The following is a 19,335-nucleotide window of genomic DNA, read 5'->3' as shown; positions in this document are numbered from 1 at the left end:
ATGGTGGTTATTATTAAAAAGATCAGTTTTGGGCGCCTGGGTGGCTCAGTTGGTTAAGCGACTGCCTTCAGGTCATGATCCTGGAGTCCCGCATCAGGCTCCCTGCTCGGCGGGGAGCCTGCTTCTCCCTCTGACCCTCCCCCCTCCCATGTGCTCTCTCATTCTCTCTCTCTCAAATAAATAAATAAAATCTTTAAAATAAATAAATAAATAAATAATAAAAAGATCAGTTTGGCCTGGATTGTCTAGGGAAGGATGGTGGTGGGTGTATGCATTTGGGAACCTGCTCAGGAGGCAAATTAATACTTCTTTTGGCCAAATTCATAGGGGTGGAACATCTGCTATTCTAGATGCTGCTGTAAGCCAGCTTTCAGGAGGGCAAGTGGGCATGACAAACATGAGATAGAGCCAGAATGAAGACTGGAGGTGGCGTTGTCCAGTGAGTTGCCGATGAAGAAGCCAGCAAGGGTTGGAGTCTGAGTCCGGAAGCAAGACTTGACCTTTGAACCCTCTTCTGCAAACCCCCCAGAGACGCAGAAACAGGCCCAAAGAAGGAAGATGTCTTGCTCAAATCATTCCCAAATTAGTGGCAAAGTTGGGATCGGAATACGGATTCCCCACCTCCTCCTGGGTGATCTAATCCTGCGGCTGCAGCCATGCACTCACCTTCCCGGGACAACGGGGGCCATGGGGACAGCAGAGCCAGGGTCAGCGCGATGTCTGTGGCTCTGTTGGGCCAGCCCAGAGGAGCAAGGAGGCTGGGAGAAGCAGTGAGTTGCAGGGCCCTGGGGACTGTGGGCTGATGGAGTCTGTTTCTCCTCTCCCTTGCCAGGTACACCAAACCGCTCACCTTTGCTGACTGCATTAGTGATGAGTTGCCACTAGGATGGGAAGAGGCGTATGACCCACAGGTTGGAGATTACTTCATAGACCACAACACCAGTAAGTTCCCGGCCAGCCTCCCTTTCCCATCCTGCACCCCATCCCTCTACCTCCACACCCCCCCACCCCACGTCTGAAAGAGCTGCCGGCAGAGGCTCTTGAAGCCAGATTGTGTTTTGTTCTCTATAGAGTTAGATAGAGATGTCAACGTGGATATAGATAGATAATGTATGCGTGTACAAAATAACCGTTTAGAAGGGTTTTAAATAGAATCTAAAACTGCCCCCTCACAACCCAGCTCCCCAATTTTACAGAAGCAGCCACTGCTAATTCCTTGTGTATCATTCCAGAAATGTTCCAATTGCATGTTTGTGTGTATTTGCATCTATTCTTTCACTTTTTAAATATATCTCAATTTTTTGTGCATACAGAGTTTTTTTCCACATAAGGCAGATGTGTCATTGCCATTGCCAGGCCATTTTGGAGCAGCTAGAGCCCCAGCATGTCGCTAGCAGCATGCGCACGCGTACGTCCATAGTGGATGGGCATCGGTGTGCGTCTACAGCCCATCATACCGGTCAGCCCACCCTCACTTTGTGTCCATGATCCAAGTATCCTGATCTAGAGTACAGATTCCTAGTGTCTCTGTCTCTGGGACCATGATGGAGGAATAGATTGAGAAAGAGACAAGCATATTGTCTGGCAGGTGGAGAAATCCAGGTCACGGTCCCCCAGCCAGGGAGAGTTGATGTGTATTTGGGCTCCTTCCTTTGTATACCTTCCTGGCCAGGACTATTTCCTGTCCTCTGAAATTTGCTGCCCCATTTGTCCAATGCCTGTCTCACTCTCAACTTCTGAAGTGTAGGATTCCCTTTGTCCTTTCAGGCCAGAGGAGAATGGACTGAAATGGGTTGTGCCTGGCCAAGTCTGAAGGCCGAGAATAGGGTAGGAAAACCTAATAGCCCCTGTTTACTGAACATACACTCTGTGCCATGTGCTCAGCAAGGCACCTGATAGGCATCATCTCATTTAATCCTCCCAGCTCCCCTATGGGATGTTAGGATGATTATCCCCATCTTACAAATGGAACTTAGAAGTCGTAACTGGCTGCTTGACACTCAGAGCTAAAACGTGGTAGAGCTGGGATTTGAACTGGTGCTAGGGAGCCAGGTTGTGCTTCCCCATTCATTTCCTCCTCGGGTTTTCACTAGCACCCGGCCGTGCCCCTCATCACTCAGTGGTATAACCATTTGCCTGTTGTAAAGCAAGACAGTATCTCAATTCATTGCTCCAGTCCCAGGCCTGTGCTTGATAAGGCACACAGTAGGTGTGCACTTGACCTTTGTTAAATAGGAAAGGGCATACGTGCATGAATTCATGACTGAATGGATGAATGAGCGGACTTCGTCGAAGAGTTTCTGAGAGACAGCTAATGGCATTAATTGCTTTGTTGGGGGTAGCAGAGGTTTTTATTAGCACTCATGATTGCATGCTGGATAACGAGAAGTAAATATGCCTAATTGAGTGTGTACAGGGAATGAGGTTAATGCTTGGAGGGCTGCACGGTATGCTGGGTTAAACACTGATGTACAGGGACCCTAACCAGTCCTCTCCTTGCGTCTAATTGCTGAGTTCATCCCCCTCATTAAAATCTGATGGTAAGAGCAGGATTTTAAGGTGCTTCTGAGAGTTGCTGGAGAAATAGAAGGGAGGAAGGAGTAGCAGGCAGCGGCAGAGTTTATTCTTGAGGGGATGAGGGCAGAAATGGGGTGTATGGGCAGGTGAGTAAATGGGGGCCACCATAGGAAGAATTCTGTCTGATAGTTTTACCAGCTATCAGGCTACTGGGTGCCTTTTGCTTTGAAGTTGTTCTCCTTGGATGGAGGACACCACCTCTGCTGATGGAACCAGTGATACAGGTGATGTCAATGTGACCCTTGAGGCCCAAGCATTCAGAGCCGTGGACTTGGACCAGTGCTCCATGTGTGTATTGTTCATGGACTGAAATTACCTTCTTGAGTTATAGACCCAATACAGTTGAACAAGTTAAATCTACCATCCAGCATTCATTCATTCAGCAAATATTCACTGACCACCTCTAATGTTCTAGGCACTGTTCTCACAACTTGGGATACGTGAGAATTGCAAAATGGCAATGATTCTTGCCCTTACAGAGCTTTCATGTTAGCAGAAAAGCCAAAAAATAACACAAATAAGCAGATATATGGTATATTAATCAATGGCAGTATTAGGGGAGAAAGAGAAAGCAGAGTGTGGACTGAGGCATGCGGGGGTGAATTTGAAGGTGGTGAGAACGGACAGTGGTCATGGTCTTCTGAAAGAAGACCTGGTTGAGAATTTGAGTTTTTGAGCTAAGACTTGAGGGAAATAAGGGGGCATTTCAGGTAGAGGATGGATAGAGCCAGAACTCTGAGGTGTGGTCACGTTTAGCTTGCGCAGGATGGTAAGGAGGCAGATGTGCGCATGGCAGAGTGAGTGAGGAAGCTGGGAGGAGGACATCAGGCTAGAGAGTGGCAGGGCATAGATGGAGTGGTGGTCTGCCTTCAGGGCGCTAGCTTTTGCTCCATGTGAGGTGAGAGCCGTTGGAGGATCTTAAGCAGATGAGTGGCGCGATCTGCTTTATGTCTTGAAAGGGCCACTCTGACTGCTTTGCTGAGAATAGACCTTAGCGGGGCAAGGACAGAAGCAGAGAATTTTGTGAGAGATGATTGCAGTAGTCCAGGTGACAGAGGACAGTGCCCCAGACCAAGGCCATAGTGGTGGAGGTGGTGAAAAGTGGCCAGATGTGGATGTATTTGCAAGATAGAGCCAGCAGAATTTCCTAGTAGATTGTATATGGAGCATGAAAGAAAGAGGAATGTATGATACTCATGGGGCCTGAGCAACTGGCAGGATGGAGTGTCACCGACTGAATGAAAAACACTAGAGGAGGACTGAGTTTAGGAAGGAAAACAAGAGTTTGGGCATGTCGAGTCTTCCATGCCTGTTACACATCTAAGATGTTGCTGGTCAGTTTGATAAAGGAATCTGGAGTTTGGAAAAGAGATCTGGGCTAAAGATAGTTATTTGGGAGTTGTTGGCATATAAGTAGTATTTAAAGACATGAGACTAGCTGAGATCATCAGAGGAGTACATCAAAGACAGAGAAGAGGACCAAGGAATGAGCTTTGAGGTCCTCGGACAGTAAGGGGATGCAGAGAAGAGAAAAACCAGCGGCGACTCTAAGGAGTGACCAGGAAGGAGGGAGGAAAACCAGGCTATCGTGGCAGCCAATGTGAAGGAAGCGCATCAAGGAGAGGATCCTGAGTCCTGTGGAATGCTTCTGATGGGTCAGGTACCAAGAAGACTGAGATAGACCCGACTTGGGAGGGCAGCTTTGGACAAGGACTTGGGGCACGAGCCTCACTACAGTGAGTTTGAAAGAAGCTGGAGGAATGGGGAGCAGCAAATATAAACAACTCTTTCCAAAATATAACCCATTTTATTATTTTGGTCTCCCACTGACTGTTTACATCCATCATGATTAGATGGTTTTAATCAGTGATCAAGTTGTGTGTTCTACTATTTTCTCTTCACAGTATGAGTATTTGAGAGATGCCACATAGTCTTCATATTTGTCATTTTTTAAAAAGATTTATTTATTTATTTGAGAGAGAGAGAGAGAGCATGCACACAAGTGGGGGGAGGTGCAGGGAGAGGGGGAGAGAGAATCCTCAAGCAGACTCCTTGCTGAGCATGGAGTCCGACACAGGGCTCAGTCCCACAACCCTGAGGTCATGACCTTAGCTGAAACCAAGAGTTGGATACTCAGTAGACTACCCATGTGCCCCTGTATTTGTCATTTTTAATGCATCAAACAGATGTAGTGATACATGTTAACACATAAAACAAATGCACTGTAATTGTCCCCATTGCTGACCTTTTGTGTTATTTCCATATATTTGTTATAAATAAGTAACACCAGAGGGAGACTCCTTATTCATATTGCTTTGTGATAATTTCCTTTGTATTTCCAAAAATAGGATCACTAAGTGAAAGGTTATGAACATTTTTGAGACTTCCAGTCCATATTCCTAGGTTGATAAGTATTTCCAGAAAATTGTAGCAATCTGTATTGCCACAGGCAGCAAGGGTACTGTTTTCCTCATACCTTGATCAGTATGGGGCTGTTTTCATTTCTTTATTTTTTGATAAATTCATCATAGGTTGAAACTGTTACTTCACTGCTTTTCATTTGCATAGTAACATGGTTGGGCATTCTCCAGATGTTCCGGCTGTTTTTAAGACGATTGTTGTTAAAGCCCTTGGAGAATACAATAGTGTTAGCCACATGGGTGGGTGTGTAGTGTGTATAGAAAGTGGGTGTGTGGTGTGTCGAGGTGGGGTGTGGAATGTGTGCAGAGCTCGCGAGTGTGGGGAACGTGTGTGGAATGTATTTATTTGTAGGTTGAGGTTTGGAGCATGAGGGAGGATAGAGAAGGGGTTTTCAATCATGGTTTCACTCAGTCAGCTAAATGTTTGTTGGCAGTAGCTGCCTTTTGGGGAGGGGCACATGAGAGGAAAGAGGATGGGGAAGGATGTTTTATGTAGCTAAGTTTGTAACCTGCTGAATGATTAAACTGTGTCCATGTATAGCTTTAATGAAAAGGAAAACGAACAATTAGCTAGACAATGTGATGTCAAAGATCTTGCCCAGGTGTAAAGTTACCTGTTTGGGTGTGATGGACTTAAGGAAGGGGAGTACCAGCAGAAGAGGCTGGGCCTGGGAGGACCCCCTCAGAATATGACTAATTCAGGATTAACAGCTGTTAACACAATTCCATAGAACCCCCTGAGAGCTTTTGAAAAGCCCAGTGTCCTAAAGGACAGTCTTTTCAACAGTTGCTGGTACAGCTGGCCCACATGGAAAAAAGTACACCTCCACTTCTGTCCCTACCTCACACCATACATAAAAATAAGCTCAAAATGACCATAGACCCAAACATAAAAGGGAAAGCTAGAAAAGATCTAGAAGAAAACATAGGAGAAAAATCTTCAAGATTTTAAGGTAGGCAAAGATTTTTATTTGGACAACTAATTATAAAAGAAAAAAGCGATAAATGGAGCTTCATCGAATTTAAACCTGTATTGTTCAAAAGACACCATTAAGAAACTGAAAGGGCAAGCCACAAATAAGGAAAAAATATTTACAATACTTACATCTGACAAAGGACCCATATCAAGAATATATAAAGAACGCATATCTTACAACTCAGTAGTAAGAAGCCCAGCAACCCAATAAAAAATATAAGCAAGAGATTTAAAAAGACACTTCACTAAAGACATACAAATGGCCAGTAAACACATAAAAGTATGCTTTCACCATCAGTCCTTAGGGAAATACAAATTAAAACTACAGGGAGGTACCACTGCATACCCACTGTAATGACTAAAATGAAAAAGATGAACAATGCCAGTGGTTGGTGAGGATGTGGAGGAACTGGAACTCTAATACATTAGTGGTGAGAATCTAGATCAGAACAAACATTTTGGAAAATGATTTGCCAGTTTCTTATAAAATTCAATATATGCTTACCATTACAACCCAGCAATTCCACTGCTGGATAGTTTTACCTAGGAGAAATGCAAACAGATGCCCATTCAAAGACTTGTGCATGCCTGTTCATTAAAGTTTTTCATAATAATCCCAAACTAGAGGGGCGACTGGTGGCTCAATCGGTTAAGCGTCTGCCTCTTGATTTCGGATCAAGTCATGAACTCAGTGTCCTGGGATCAAGCCCTGCATCTGGCTCCATGCTCAGTGGGGAGTCTACTTGAGAATTCTCTCTCCCTTTCCTTCCATGCCCTCCTCCCGCTTGGGTGTGCGTGCTTTCTCTCGCTCTCTCAAATAAATAAATAAATCTTTTTTAAAAAATCTCAAACTAGAAACAACCTAAAAGTTTATCAAAAGTGAATTGTGATAAATTCACACAATAGAATATTATTCAGAGGGACGCCTGGGTGGCTCAGTCGTTAAGCATCTGCCTTCAGCTCAGGTCATGAGATTGAACCCCGCATCAGGCTCCCTGCTCAGCGGGGAGCCTGCTTCTCCCTCTCCTCCCTGCTTGTGCTCTCTGTCTGTGCTCTCTGTTGCTATCTCTCTCTCTCTCAAATAAATAAAATCTTAAAAAAAAAAAAATAGAATATTTATTCAGCAATAGCAAGAAACAGGTCACTGATAGAAACAACATAAATGAGTCTCAAAAGCCTTATGCTGAGCATGAGAAGCAAGGCCCAGAAAGCACACACTGTATCGGTCCATTGATACCAAGTTCAAAACAGAAGCGGAGGGAGGAGGTGGGTGGGGGGGACTGGGAGAAAGAGTACAGGGATTGTTAGGGTAAAGGGAGTGTTTTACACATTGATTCAAGCAGTGGTTTATGGTATACACATTTGTCAAAACATATTGAACTATACACACTTCAAATGCCTGCACTTCATTGTATTTAAATTATGCCTTAGTAAAGTTGATTGAAGCAATATATTGATGCCCATTTCATACTGCAGACCAATTAAATGGAAATCTCTGGGGTAATCCCAATGTGCAGCCAGGTTGAAACCAGTGTTCTGAGGTGGGGTTGTGTGTTGTTTGTCTCTGTGTGCGTTCATCTATCTGTGTTGGTTTCTACTGTAAAAGAGAGCCTGGGCCACCAAAAATGGTAACCAGCCAGCCTTCAATTAAGTCTCTCCCGTTCGTTTATTTATTTATTTTTTTCTTTTTTTAAAGATTTTATTTATTTATTTGAGAGAGAGAATGAGATAGAGAGAGCATGAGAGGGGGGAGGGTCAGAGGGAGAAGCAGACTCCCTGCTGAGCAGGGAGCCCGATGCGGGACTCATCCCGGGACTCATCCCGGGACTCCAGGATCATGACCTGAGCCGAAGGCAGTCGCTTAACCAACTGAGCCACCCAGGCGCCCTCTCCCATTCGTTTATATTCCAAGGAGTAGGGCCTCAGCCACAGGGCGGGCGCCAGAGGGAGGGTTCATCGGGGTGTGCCCTAGCTTCTTGTCCAGGGCCTAGCATTTCAGCGAGCCCTCTGGTGGGTGATCCCACCTGGAGCTCAGCATCACACCAGCCAGCCTTGCCTGCCAGCCTCAGTGACCGCTCAGCCCATCTGTGTTGGCACCTCTTGGAGAGTGGTTGTCACCTTTGGTGACACGTTGGAATTATTTGGGGAGCTTTACAAATCACCATTGACTTATTCCCAGCCCAAGAGATTCTGATCTAAAACCTGGGCATCAGGAGTGTCAAAATATACCCAAGTGATTCTCATGTTGCAGTCAGGGCTTCTCAGCCATGTCTGCATATCAGTCACCTGGGGAAGCTGTTACAACTCTCAATGCCTGGGTCCCACTCCTAGAAATTCTGATGTAAGTGTTCTGGGGCAGAGTTCAGGCTTTTTTGTGTTTTGGTTTTTGTAGCTCCTCCCCTGATTCTAATACACTGCCAGGACCCAAAATTACTGGATGAAGTACCAACATTTTTTTAAAACAGTTTTGCTGAGAATCTGGGGGAAAAGTCACTTTCATAGGCTGTTCATGAGAAAATTGGTACAACCTTTGGGAAGGTAATTTGGTTGTATCTGCTAAACTTAAAAAAAAATATATATATATATACGTATATATATATATATACCTTCCGACCCAGTAGTCCCTCTATTAAGAAATATATCCCTCAGAATTAATCACACAAGTTCATTATGGTTTTTTTTAACAATTGTCACTGCAGTATTGATTGTGGTAGCAAAAGAACTGAAAACAATCCAAATGTTTCCCAAGAGTGGTCTGGGAAACCACTAACACCCTACCATAAATAAAGCCTACCACCATATCATAGAATACTATGCAACCATTTAAGTGGTCGAGGTAGATAAAAAACTAAAAAATAAATAAAAACAGTAATAAAACTAAAAACAATGAATAAACAAAAAAGTTGAGTTGAATCTGCACCCACAAGGAAGGATGAACATGATATATCATTTGCAGATGAAAGCAGATTACAGACTAGTAGATGTGGCATGGGGCCACGTTGCATTAAAAATAAATTAGTGCATATAGACACACATGTATGAACAGATTTATGTGGAATCAGAGGGCAGTATCTCCTAGTGTGCGAGACTCCTAGCAACAGTTACCTCTGAGGAACAGGATTAGAGACATGGAAACTCTCACTTCTTACTTTATAAATTTGCAGTGGTGGAATTGCGAGATGTTCCTTTTTTGTATTTTTCAGTATTTTTTCCCAAAAATGTAAATTTTTAAAAGTTACAAACTTTCGAAAACATCTCTAGCCTGGCGGTGACCGGCTGTTTCTTTTCTGTGGCTTCTGTCAGCTGGTGGTCTGAGGCTAGTGCTCGAGGGGCGCTCGGGAGTCCCTGACTCTGAGGGAGTCCACATCTACTGATGGAACATGGGGCTCAGCTTTATAAATACTCCCCTTCTTAATCTTTTCTTGCAGATGTTCCTCCTCCTTTCTCGGTGGAAAGGTTGCAAAGCTTTTCTTATGAGAAGCAGTCTTGTGGCTCCCGCCAGCAATCTTCAGTCCTTGTTTTCTTTCCCAGAAAAAGGGAGGAGGGAGAGCTAGAGGAATTGCTGTTCATGGACAGTTCAGAAACTGATCCCAGAAAATAGTTTGGGCTTTACTCTCAACCATCGTTTGTTTACTTTACCTGGGCAGAAGTGCTTTACAGCTCCCTAGGAAGCAGGGAGGCAGGGCCCATTAGCCCCTTTAATAATTACAGAAGTAGATTCAGAGAGGTTAAGCAGCCTGCACATTGTAACACAGCAGTTACCAGCAGGGATGAAAACTTGGCCCTGCTGCTTTTTTTTTTTTTTTTTTAAAGATTTTATTTATGTATTCATTTGAGAGAAAGAGAGAGTGCATGCAAGCAATGGGGAGGGGCAGACAGAGAGGGAGAGAGAGAATCTCAAGCAAACTTGCACTGAGCACAGAGCCCGATGTGGGGCTCCATCTTAGAACCAGAGATCAGACCTGAGCTGAAATCAAGAATCAGTTGCTTAACTGGCTGAGCCCCCCAGGCGCCCCCGCCCTGCTGCTTCTGTGATCATTCTCCCTATCCCTTCTTGCTTTCACTGGAGATGCTCATTTGGGCCTGCTTACGAGGAATGAGAGCTATAGGGCCTACGAAAGGCGGCACAAACTCAAATTCCCCAGGAGTCAGATCCGTGACACGAATGAATGAAGCAGAACAGCAGACCGATGGAGGGCACAGGTCTGTGGCCAGCCGTGGACTCAGCGTGGCCAGATCTTCTGAGAAACCAGAGATCAGGATTCTACTGTGTAAATCTCCCTATTTTTACATACTAGTAACCAACTCACAATTAATAAAACACTTTGGGTTAAGCAAACCTGTCTACTGGCTGGATTCACCACATGGCCGTGATGGTACAGTTTCTGGTGTGTCAGTTGCCCCTGAACCCCACGCACCACCTGGGAGATGGCTGGATGGTTGGCAGTTGATGAACATCGATTCTTTGACATTGATTTGACCTCTTCCGTGTCTGCTCAGCTGCCAACTGTCCATTTTTTTAAATGTCTGTCTTTCAGGGTTTTGACTTTTTCAAACGATCGCTGTACATATTTACTATATACATAATTTTTTTCAAAAAAGAATGAAGAAAAAATATCCTACTACCCAGACGTATCTACTGTCAATAACTTGCTAAGTTGTCTCCTAATCTTTTTGAGAATGTACATATTGTTTCAATAATCACAAAACTCTTTATGCAGTTTTGCCCCCGCGCTTCCACTTGGATGTCATAGGCCCCTTTCCACTTCACCCATATTTCTTTGAAGACACTATTTTTAGTGGCTATGGCAGTGTATTATGTAAAATGCAGCAAGGCTATTTGGCCAGTTCTTTTCTGTGTGACCTTGAGCAAGTTATTTGACCTGTGTCCAGATTTTCTCTTTTGAGTAGTGGGGGTCATAACGGAATCTAGTCTTTGGGGTTAGTGTAAGGATCGAAGGGGTAAAGAGATGTAAAGTCGTTAGAACAGTGCTTGGCATACAGTAAACATGAAATAAGTGCTAGTTGTTATTTTCATCATCATCATCATCATTATTATTATCATCCTGATTTGGTACAAATGCATCTTTGCCTGACTACTTTATTACATTTAATAATAAATTACTGTGGGGGAATTACGGATCAAAGGGTGTTCACATTTTAAGGCTCTTAATTTGCATAATCATTTAGTCCTCTTCTAAGTCTATTCTAATTTACATTTCCAGCAGGGAATGGGGTCCCTATTTTTTTCATAGCCTCTAAAATATGATTTATTTTTCTTTACTCGACCAAGACAGCTGACCTTAAGCAGCTCAAGTGTCCTTGAGCCTCTGTCTAGATTAGAACTCAAACCTGGTCCTTCTCTTGGCTGTTCTGAGATGGCTTGACTTTGGGTATGGAAACTGATTCTGGTTTATTTCGTGTTTGTTTGTTTAATCCAAGTGGATTTAATAGGTAAGTTGAACCCATCCGCTTCTATCGTGATTTTCTATTTACCACGCTTTCTGATTTCTGCTAGTGGATTCCACAGGCCACCGACCCAACAAGACATTTGTGAAGTGCTGACCGAGGGTGTCTGGGGTCTGTTCCAGAAACCACTCAGATCGAGGACCCCCGGGTACAATGGCGGCGGGAGCAGGAGCACATGCTGAAGGATTACCTGGTGGTGGCCCAGGAGGCCTTGAGCGCGCAGAAGGAGATCTACCAGGTGAAGCGGCAGCGCCTGGAGCTTGCACAGCAGGAGTATCAGCAGCTGCATGCCGTCTGGGAGCACAAGCTGGGCTCCCAGGTCAGCTGTGAGTACCTCCCACCGCCCGCGCCCCACCAGCACCTCTGCAGGGAGAAGGGAATGGCCGCACTCGGTCCTGCCTGGCTTGCCTTTCAGTGCTTCTCACATCTACCTGTTTCCTTCCATCTCCGCTTCTCGTGCAAACCACCGTCCCTCTCCGATTCCATTCCTGCTCCTGCTTGTGCCTTGCAGTGATTCATGAGCCATTTTCATTCCATTCCTTTCATTCATTCGCAGTCATCTCCAACTACCCGACTACCCGTTGGCTGACAGATCTCATTGAAAGCCCTTCAAAGGCTAGGGGGTGTGGGGAGTAGGGAGTTCGTCCTTAATGGATGGAGTTTCAAGTTGGGAAGATGAAGACGTTCTGGAGATGGTTGGTGGTGATGGTTGCACAACAATATAAATGTACTTAATGCTCCTGAATTGGACATTTAAAAATGATTAAAGTGGTGAACTTTATGTTATGTATATTTTACCACAATTAAAAAAAAAAAAACACCTTCCTGTCGTTCCTTCCATGGCCTCCACTGCCCTTTGTGATCAGGCCCCTGCCGGCCACCCCCACTCCCCTAGCCTGCCCTGCACCTTTCCGCCTCAGGGCTTTTGCTTTTGCTGCACCCCTGCTTAGAATGCTCTTCTGTCTCTCCATTTGCACAGCTGGCTGCCTCTTACCCTTCCAGTCTCATTCTTCCTGTCATCTCTGAGAGGCTCGCTTCTGACAGGTCTATCCACAGACCCCCTTCCCCAGCGGTAGCCTGTGTAAGAGCTCTCTGTTTATTTTCTTCGTAGCGTGTGTCCCAAGACATCTGCTTACAGGTCTGTCTGTGTTCCCTGCGCTGGCATATTAACTCCGTAAGGGCGGGGCTCCTGTCTCCCCGGTTCACGCTGGTGTCTCCAGAACAGGCATGCGGGTCTCCCAGTCCTTCGTTCCCGGTGCAGTGCGGAACGGTATCTGCTCAGGAGCCCACACCCCCGTTCCTCTGTGTTCTTTGTCTTTTACCACTATTTCTAATAACCAGTCCTCCCCCGTGTTTACTGGGTGTTTAGAATATGTCGGGCCGAACATGCTGTTTCATTGAATCCTCCTGACAACCCTGTGGGCAAGCACAGTAAATATCCCCTGTCATAGATAAGGAAACAGGTTAGAGGGGTCGGGGACACGCCCAGGGTCTTAGAGCTGGCAGGAGGTAGCAGTAAGTTCTAAACCCAGCCCGTCTGTCCCTCTAGCATTCCCACTGTGGGCCAGGGGCCAGCATTAGGCCATGCAGTTATGGTGGCCATTGCTCGGCTGGGTCCCTGGACACTTCTCCTGTGCGAAGCCCTTGCTCTGAGGAGTTCAGTGCACCAGGGGGGACAAAACTTGCCCAATTACTCACGGTCCCAGCCTTGCCCTTTTCCTTGGTGACTCAAGCAAACCCCCAGCATCTCAGATGATGGAAGAGAACTGTATTACACTCATTCACTTTTTCTAGGTCCAGTAATGACTGAGAGACTGTCCTGAGTGTTTTAGCACTTGATCTGTTTTAGGCAGCTCAGGCTGCCATAACAAAATCTCATAGATTAGGTGGCTTAAACAACAGCAGTGTATTTTCCCATAGTTCTGGAGACGTGCAGTCCAGGATCAGGGTGTCGGCATAGTCTGGCTCTGGTGGCAGATGGCTGTCTTCTAACTGTGTCATCACATAGCAGAGAGACAGAGACAGCATGCTGTCTCGTGTCTCTTCTTGTACAGTCACTAACCCATCATGAAAGCCCCACCCTGGTGACCTCATCTAAACCTAACCACCTCCCAAAGGCCCATCTTCAAACACCATCCCATTGGGGGTTGGGGCTTCAACATATGGATGGGGGTGGGGAGAGGGCGGGGGACACAATTCGGTCTATAGCATGATCCATACCATAGCCCTGGCAGGGAGATACTATTGTCCCTACTGAAACGCAGGTTTGAAGAGGTAGGGTCATTTTTTTTCTCTCTGAAGCCCTCTTCCTCTCTGAAAAGTGACAAGTGTGTATAAAAACAATACTTCTTATTTTGGGGGACAGGATGCTTTTTACATGGACCCAAATTATCACCCCACAAACCATTTACTACTTTGAGAGGGTAACGTGTATTTTCGCATGGGAGAGCGCTGCAGCCACCACCTCACATAGATGTAAAATAGCCTCACCATGAGGAGACGAACTGGTATCACGCGCCTTCTGATGTGGTGCAGTAAGAACATCATGGAGGCTTCTTGACAAAAATGTTTACGATCAATCAAATCATCAAGACACAGCCAGACAGATCCATAATGTGGACTATCCTACAGGATGATCAGCCTGGACTCTTTGGGGTCGGGGGGACTGAAAAACTGGAAAGAGGGGAAACTATTCTAGACTAGGGGGAAAAAAAGCTATGGATGCATAAACTAAATTAAATGTCTGCACCCTGATTAGACCCTGGATTGGGGTGGAGGGTGGGAAGCAGCCATAGAAGACATCCTCGGGCGTTTGGAAGATTGTCTTAACGTGTGATCATCATGTTGTGGCTAGGCAGGAGAATGTCCTTGTTCCGAAGACATGCACGTGGCATCCTACCTGCAGCTTCATTTTAAAAAAAGCAGGAACAAAAAGAAACAATTATGCCATCAGTGTAAGTGAGCTGATCAGTAGCTGCCGATGACACGTTGGTGGCTTTGAATATAGGATAGGCTTTCATTTTTGGTCACCATTTTCAATAATCATTTGTTGAGGGCTTGCTCCGGACCAGGTGTCCCACTGAGAGAATTGGAGTGGACAGAAGGATGGATAGAACAAATGTGGGAAAATGTTAAAAATTGGTGGACCTAGGTAGAGGAGGACATCTATTATTCTTTCAAATTCTCTGTACCTATAGTTTCCAAAATAAAAGGTCAGGGTGGGGAAAAGAGCCAAATGGGCAGGAATAATGCATTCCCACAGAGAAGCCTGGCAGTGGGAGATGGCAGTTGTTGGACTCTGAAGTCAGAGGGCTTGGGTTTGAATCTCCATTCCACTGTTAACTGTGTCTTCTTGGGGAACATGCTTCACATCTCTTTACGTCTGAGATTCCTTCCGTTTAAATATGAAATGTTAATAGTCCCCTCCTCTCCTGGGTCCATGTCAGTTTCTCAACCTCCATATGGTTGACATTTGGGGCCAGATAAATCTTCATTGTAGGAGCTGTCCTGTGTATTGTGGGATGTTTAGCAGCACTTCTGGTCTCTGCCCACTAGATGCTAGTAGTACTCCTCCACCCCAGGTTGTAACAACCAAAAATATCTCCAGACACTGCCAAATGTACTCTAGGGGGGTGCAGAATTCCCCAAGTCGAAAACCAATGGTATAGATAAAACAGTACCTTCAGAACATGTTAATGGTTCAATATTCTTCTTGGCAGGAAATACTTCACATAATATTTTGAGAGTGTGGACTCTGGAGCTGGACTGCCTGGACCCAAATCCAGGATATGCAGCTTACTGACCGTGTAACCTTGCCCAAGTTATGCCACTTCTCTCTGCCTCAAATTCTTCATCTATAAAATTGACATAATACTGGTATCACCTTCACTGAGGTGTTACGGAGCTTAAATTCGTTAACAGATATATAGTACTTGGAATAATCCTTGTGATATTCTTAAGCTCTCAATAAATAGTAACAATTATTTGACATCATTAATTCATTGGCATTGAAATGACATATGATTTTAATAGATCTTTTTATTCTTATTTTAACCTATTAGAATTAAATACGTGATCAGCGGTAGGAAGCAATGATGCAGTCCTGTCATATAACTCTTGGATGCTCCTAAGAGCTCCATCAAGTCCAAAGGCACCACTGATTTGGATGTGAAAGAACTTCCATCTGAAGTGACTAGGGTCATCTCCGGTAATTAGATTTGAGATCCAAACCAGCCAGGAGTTGGGGTGTCCCCAGCCTAAGCATCCCAGTTCAAGTCTCATGACTTTCTTTGGGTTTTACAAGCCAGGTCTGCCTTCCAAGTCAAGCTCTGCAACATGTTGATAGACTGGTGAGATCACATGCCTTGCTTCTAATTCAGATGGCCTGCCCAGGCTTGTGAGAGTTTTGCCACCTGGCCTTGGCTGCAGTGGGGCCTGGCCACAGGTGGGGCCCTGCCCTGGGGATGGAGACTTTGTTGTCACCTCTGGTGCAGTCTCTAGCTCCATGGAGAAGGAGAAGAGAACTAACATTTAATGTGCACCTGTTATATTCCTGCAGGGCAATATGATGGGCACTCCACATATGTTATTTAAAGTAACCTTCCCCCTCCAAACAGTCCTACAAGATACTGTCATTCCCATTTTACAGATCAGAAAACTGAGGCCCAGAAAGGGAAAGGAGCTTCTCCAAGGTCACACTGGTAAAAAGTGGCAGCGTTAGCCTTTATACCCAGGAGTATCTGACCGCAAAAACACTTCTCTTAATACAAATCAGCGAGTCAAATTCTAAGGTTCTTGTGTTACATTTGGGTCCTCCTGTCCTCTGAAAGATGAGAACTCAGGAGAGCTGGGTTCTTTGGGACCTCATCATGTTCCTTCCTCTCTCCAGGCCTTGGTCTCCCATGTGAAAAAGAAATCATTGGAAGGATGCCTGGGTGGCTCAGTTGGTTAAGCAACTGCCTTCGGCTCAGGTCATGATCCTGGAGTCCCAGGATCGAGTGCCGCATCGAGCTCCCTGCTCAGTGGGGAGTCTGCTGCTCCCTCTGACCTCTCCCCTCTCATGCTCTCTCTCTCTCATTCTCTCTCTCTCAAATAAATAAAATCTTAAAAAAAAAAGATCATCGGGAACCTAGCAGTTAAAAATGCCAGTTGAACCACCCACCTGATCTCACTCACTCCTGAAACAAAGTAAATATCAAATAAGAGAATTTTTTTTTTTTTAAGGAATACATGCACAAAGACAGGGAAACCGGGAGGAAAAAAAGAGCAACTTTAAGATGTGGAAGCTGGAAATTAGATGGGCAGGTGACAACCTATCTGGTAGACCTGAGGAAAGAATATGGGTCAATCACGAGGAAAACCAGCACCCTGGTCCACACAGGTCACTGGCAAAAGGTGTGAGAATTGGAAGCCACGGCTGTCTCTGGAAGAGCAAGTGAAGTGAGAAGGGCCTCAAATAAAGAGGATTGGATGAAAGCTGTTTTGTGTAGGACTACCAGATCTCCTCCCCAAATTGGTTCATCCCATCCCCAACTTGGTGAAAGACTGAAGAGTTTTTCGGGGGTTTTTTTCCAAAAGAATAAAGAATCTCTGGACTACGGGATACAAGGCAAGTTCAAAGCTGGGATGAATCACACTGAAAACATAGTGAGAAGTGAACATGGACACACAGGATTTGAGACCTCAGCTCACATGTACCACTTGGTTCTCCAGAATGGTGCCAGGCTCTTTCCGCCCAGGCTGGACAGTAGCAGAGGCTGGGGAATCTGACCAGATAAAAGAGATGGGAAGCCGTTAAAAGTTTCTGGGTGAAACAATCCAGCCAAATCATGTACCACGTAACCCACAGTCAACAAACTCCACTCCAGTCTGCTTTTGGGGCCCCACTCTTAAATGTGAGCAGACAGCTGAGATTCCAGATATCTGAGGAAAGACTTTGGCATGAAAAGTAGAGATGAAAACAAACACGTGGTGATTGGGGGTGGGGGGCGTGGTGTGTGGAGGGACCAAGGAGTCTGCATGAAGAAGAAAACATCAAGGGAAGCTACACACCCATGAAACAAGAACAGGATGCTACATTTTATAGAAAGGAACATTGAGAGAACACAAAAGGCTTTAGAAATTAAAATACAATAGCAGAAATTTAAAATCCATAGGAAGACTGGAAGGTAAGACTGAAGAAATCTTCTAAAAAGTAGAGCAAAAATAGAACGAGATAGAAAATGAAAGAGAGAAAAATAAAACAAAATAGAGCACCAGGCCAGGAAATCTATCAGAGTAATAAAAGTTCCAGAGAGAGCAGAGGAAACAGAGGAGAAGGAGCATCGTGTAAAATAATTTCAGAAAAATTTCCCAGAACGGATGGAGGTGAGTTTTTAGGTTGAAAGGGCTCTCAGCCAGCACAATGCATGAAAGTCAGCTCACACCAAGACATACCCATGGTGCAACTTCAAACATGGAGCCGTCCGAGATCCTGAAAGCTTTCAGAGAGAAAAACCAGGTCACACAAAAATTCCTGGGACTCAGAATAGCTCAACAGTAACACTGGAAACCTGGAAGACAATGGAGTCATGCCTTCAAATTTTTAAGGAAAATCACTTCCGACCTAGAATTCTATATCCAGCAAAACTACCTTTAATCAACTGTAGGGTAGAGCAACGATATTTTGAGACAGGCACGATTTCAAAAGTTTCTTTCCTTTGTGGTCTCCTTTTCTTGGGCAGCTGCTGGTGTTCTACTGAAATAGCTGGTAGGAGAGGAAGACGTGGTATTTAGGAAAGAGGAGCAAGGTAAGGAGGGCATCTCAGGGTGCCTGCAGGGCAGAGAGAGCGACCAGCTCACGTGCCCGGGCCAGGCAGCGCCCAAAAGTGGAACCGGGCAGGGAGCCGACCGGCTGCCTGGACCCTGGGAGGGGAGGCTCAGATAACTGGCAGAGCATGAGGTGGAATCTGTGAGAAGTTTGTAGAAAGTGAGCAAGCATAAAAATGACAATTATTAACTCTAGGAAAAACAAACCCCCAAAAATGTGCTGGAAAGGAAAAGTAAGCGGAGTCAGCTGCATGCCTCTGGCCCAAGGAGTGTTTACAAAGTAAAAGTAATGCAAACACTGAAGGTGGCTTTCCCAGAGATGGGAAGATGGTGCTGTCTGTGAGGATGGGGAGCGGGGAGGGGGGCACGCATGTGGTGTCGGGGCTGTGGAAGGGAAGGAAGCTGAATCCCTGGCCTCCAGAGAGATAAGTGAGTAAATAATGCCTAAACCAAAAATACCTTGCTGCTTTTTGATAACCAAGAAATTAGCTGAACACATTGAAATGGCTCCCTTTTGGGGAGTGAGATATGGGATTAGGGCCCTGTGGAATGTTCTTTTAGAGCAAAACCTTGTACTGTGTTGGACTGTTAAATTGGTGTTTGTATATAACTTGAATAAAAGCCTGATAGTTAAAAACGATAAAAAGGTGGGCATTTCAAGTCAGCCTTTAAGGTCCAGTTTGAATATAAAATTCCTTTGTTGGAGGAATAGTGAAGGGATAGGGGTCCAAGGGGAGGGAGGTTGATGACGTGTTTCTTGATTGCAGTGCTGATTAGTTGAGTGTGTGACCTTCCCCCCCCCCCCATCAGTGCAAAAAGATGGCTTTATTAAAGCATAGGGACAGGACCCATGGGCAGAAAGAGCTCGAGTGTGTTTCTTTGGTGAAAATTCATCAAGCTGCACACATGATCTGTGCACCTTTCCACATGTATTTTTTAGTTAGATAAAATGTTTACTTAAAAAATAATAACAGGATGTCATATCCAAAATCATTGCCAAGATCAATGTCAGGGAGTGTTTTCCCTGTTTTGTAGGAGTTTTATGGGTTAAGGTTGTCCATTTAAGTCTTTAATCCAGTTTGGGTT

The 19,335-nt window shown here is 45.1% G+C and overlaps 1 protein-coding gene across 3 annotated transcripts in view; it reads left to right on the top strand.

Moving 5' to 3' along the window:
• WWC1 (WW and C2 domain containing 1) overlaps positions 1 to 19,335 on the top strand; it is a 147,962-nt gene that overhangs the window by 68,852 nt on the left and 59,775 nt on the right. For 2 of the 3 annotated variants that reach the window (XM_021701206.2, XM_021701208.1), the window contains exons 2-3: positions 833 to 942; positions 11,565 to 11,768. In XM_021701206.2, coding sequence (XP_021556881.1) covers positions 833 to 942; positions 11,565 to 11,768 — 314 coding nt within the window. Of the gene's footprint in view, positions 1 to 832; positions 943 to 11,564; positions 11,769 to 19,335 lie in introns of those variants that run through there. The other variant, XM_021701211.2, reaches the window with a different exon arrangement.

Source organism: Neomonachus schauinslandi, chromosome 7, assembly GCF_002201575.2.
Source record: "Neomonachus schauinslandi chromosome 7, ASM220157v2, whole genome shotgun sequence".
NCBI lineage: Eukaryota > Metazoa > Chordata > Mammalia > Carnivora > Phocidae > Neomonachus > Neomonachus schauinslandi.
Note: the sequence above shows the minus strand (reverse complement) of the source record. Positions and strands in the feature narration are given on the sequence as shown.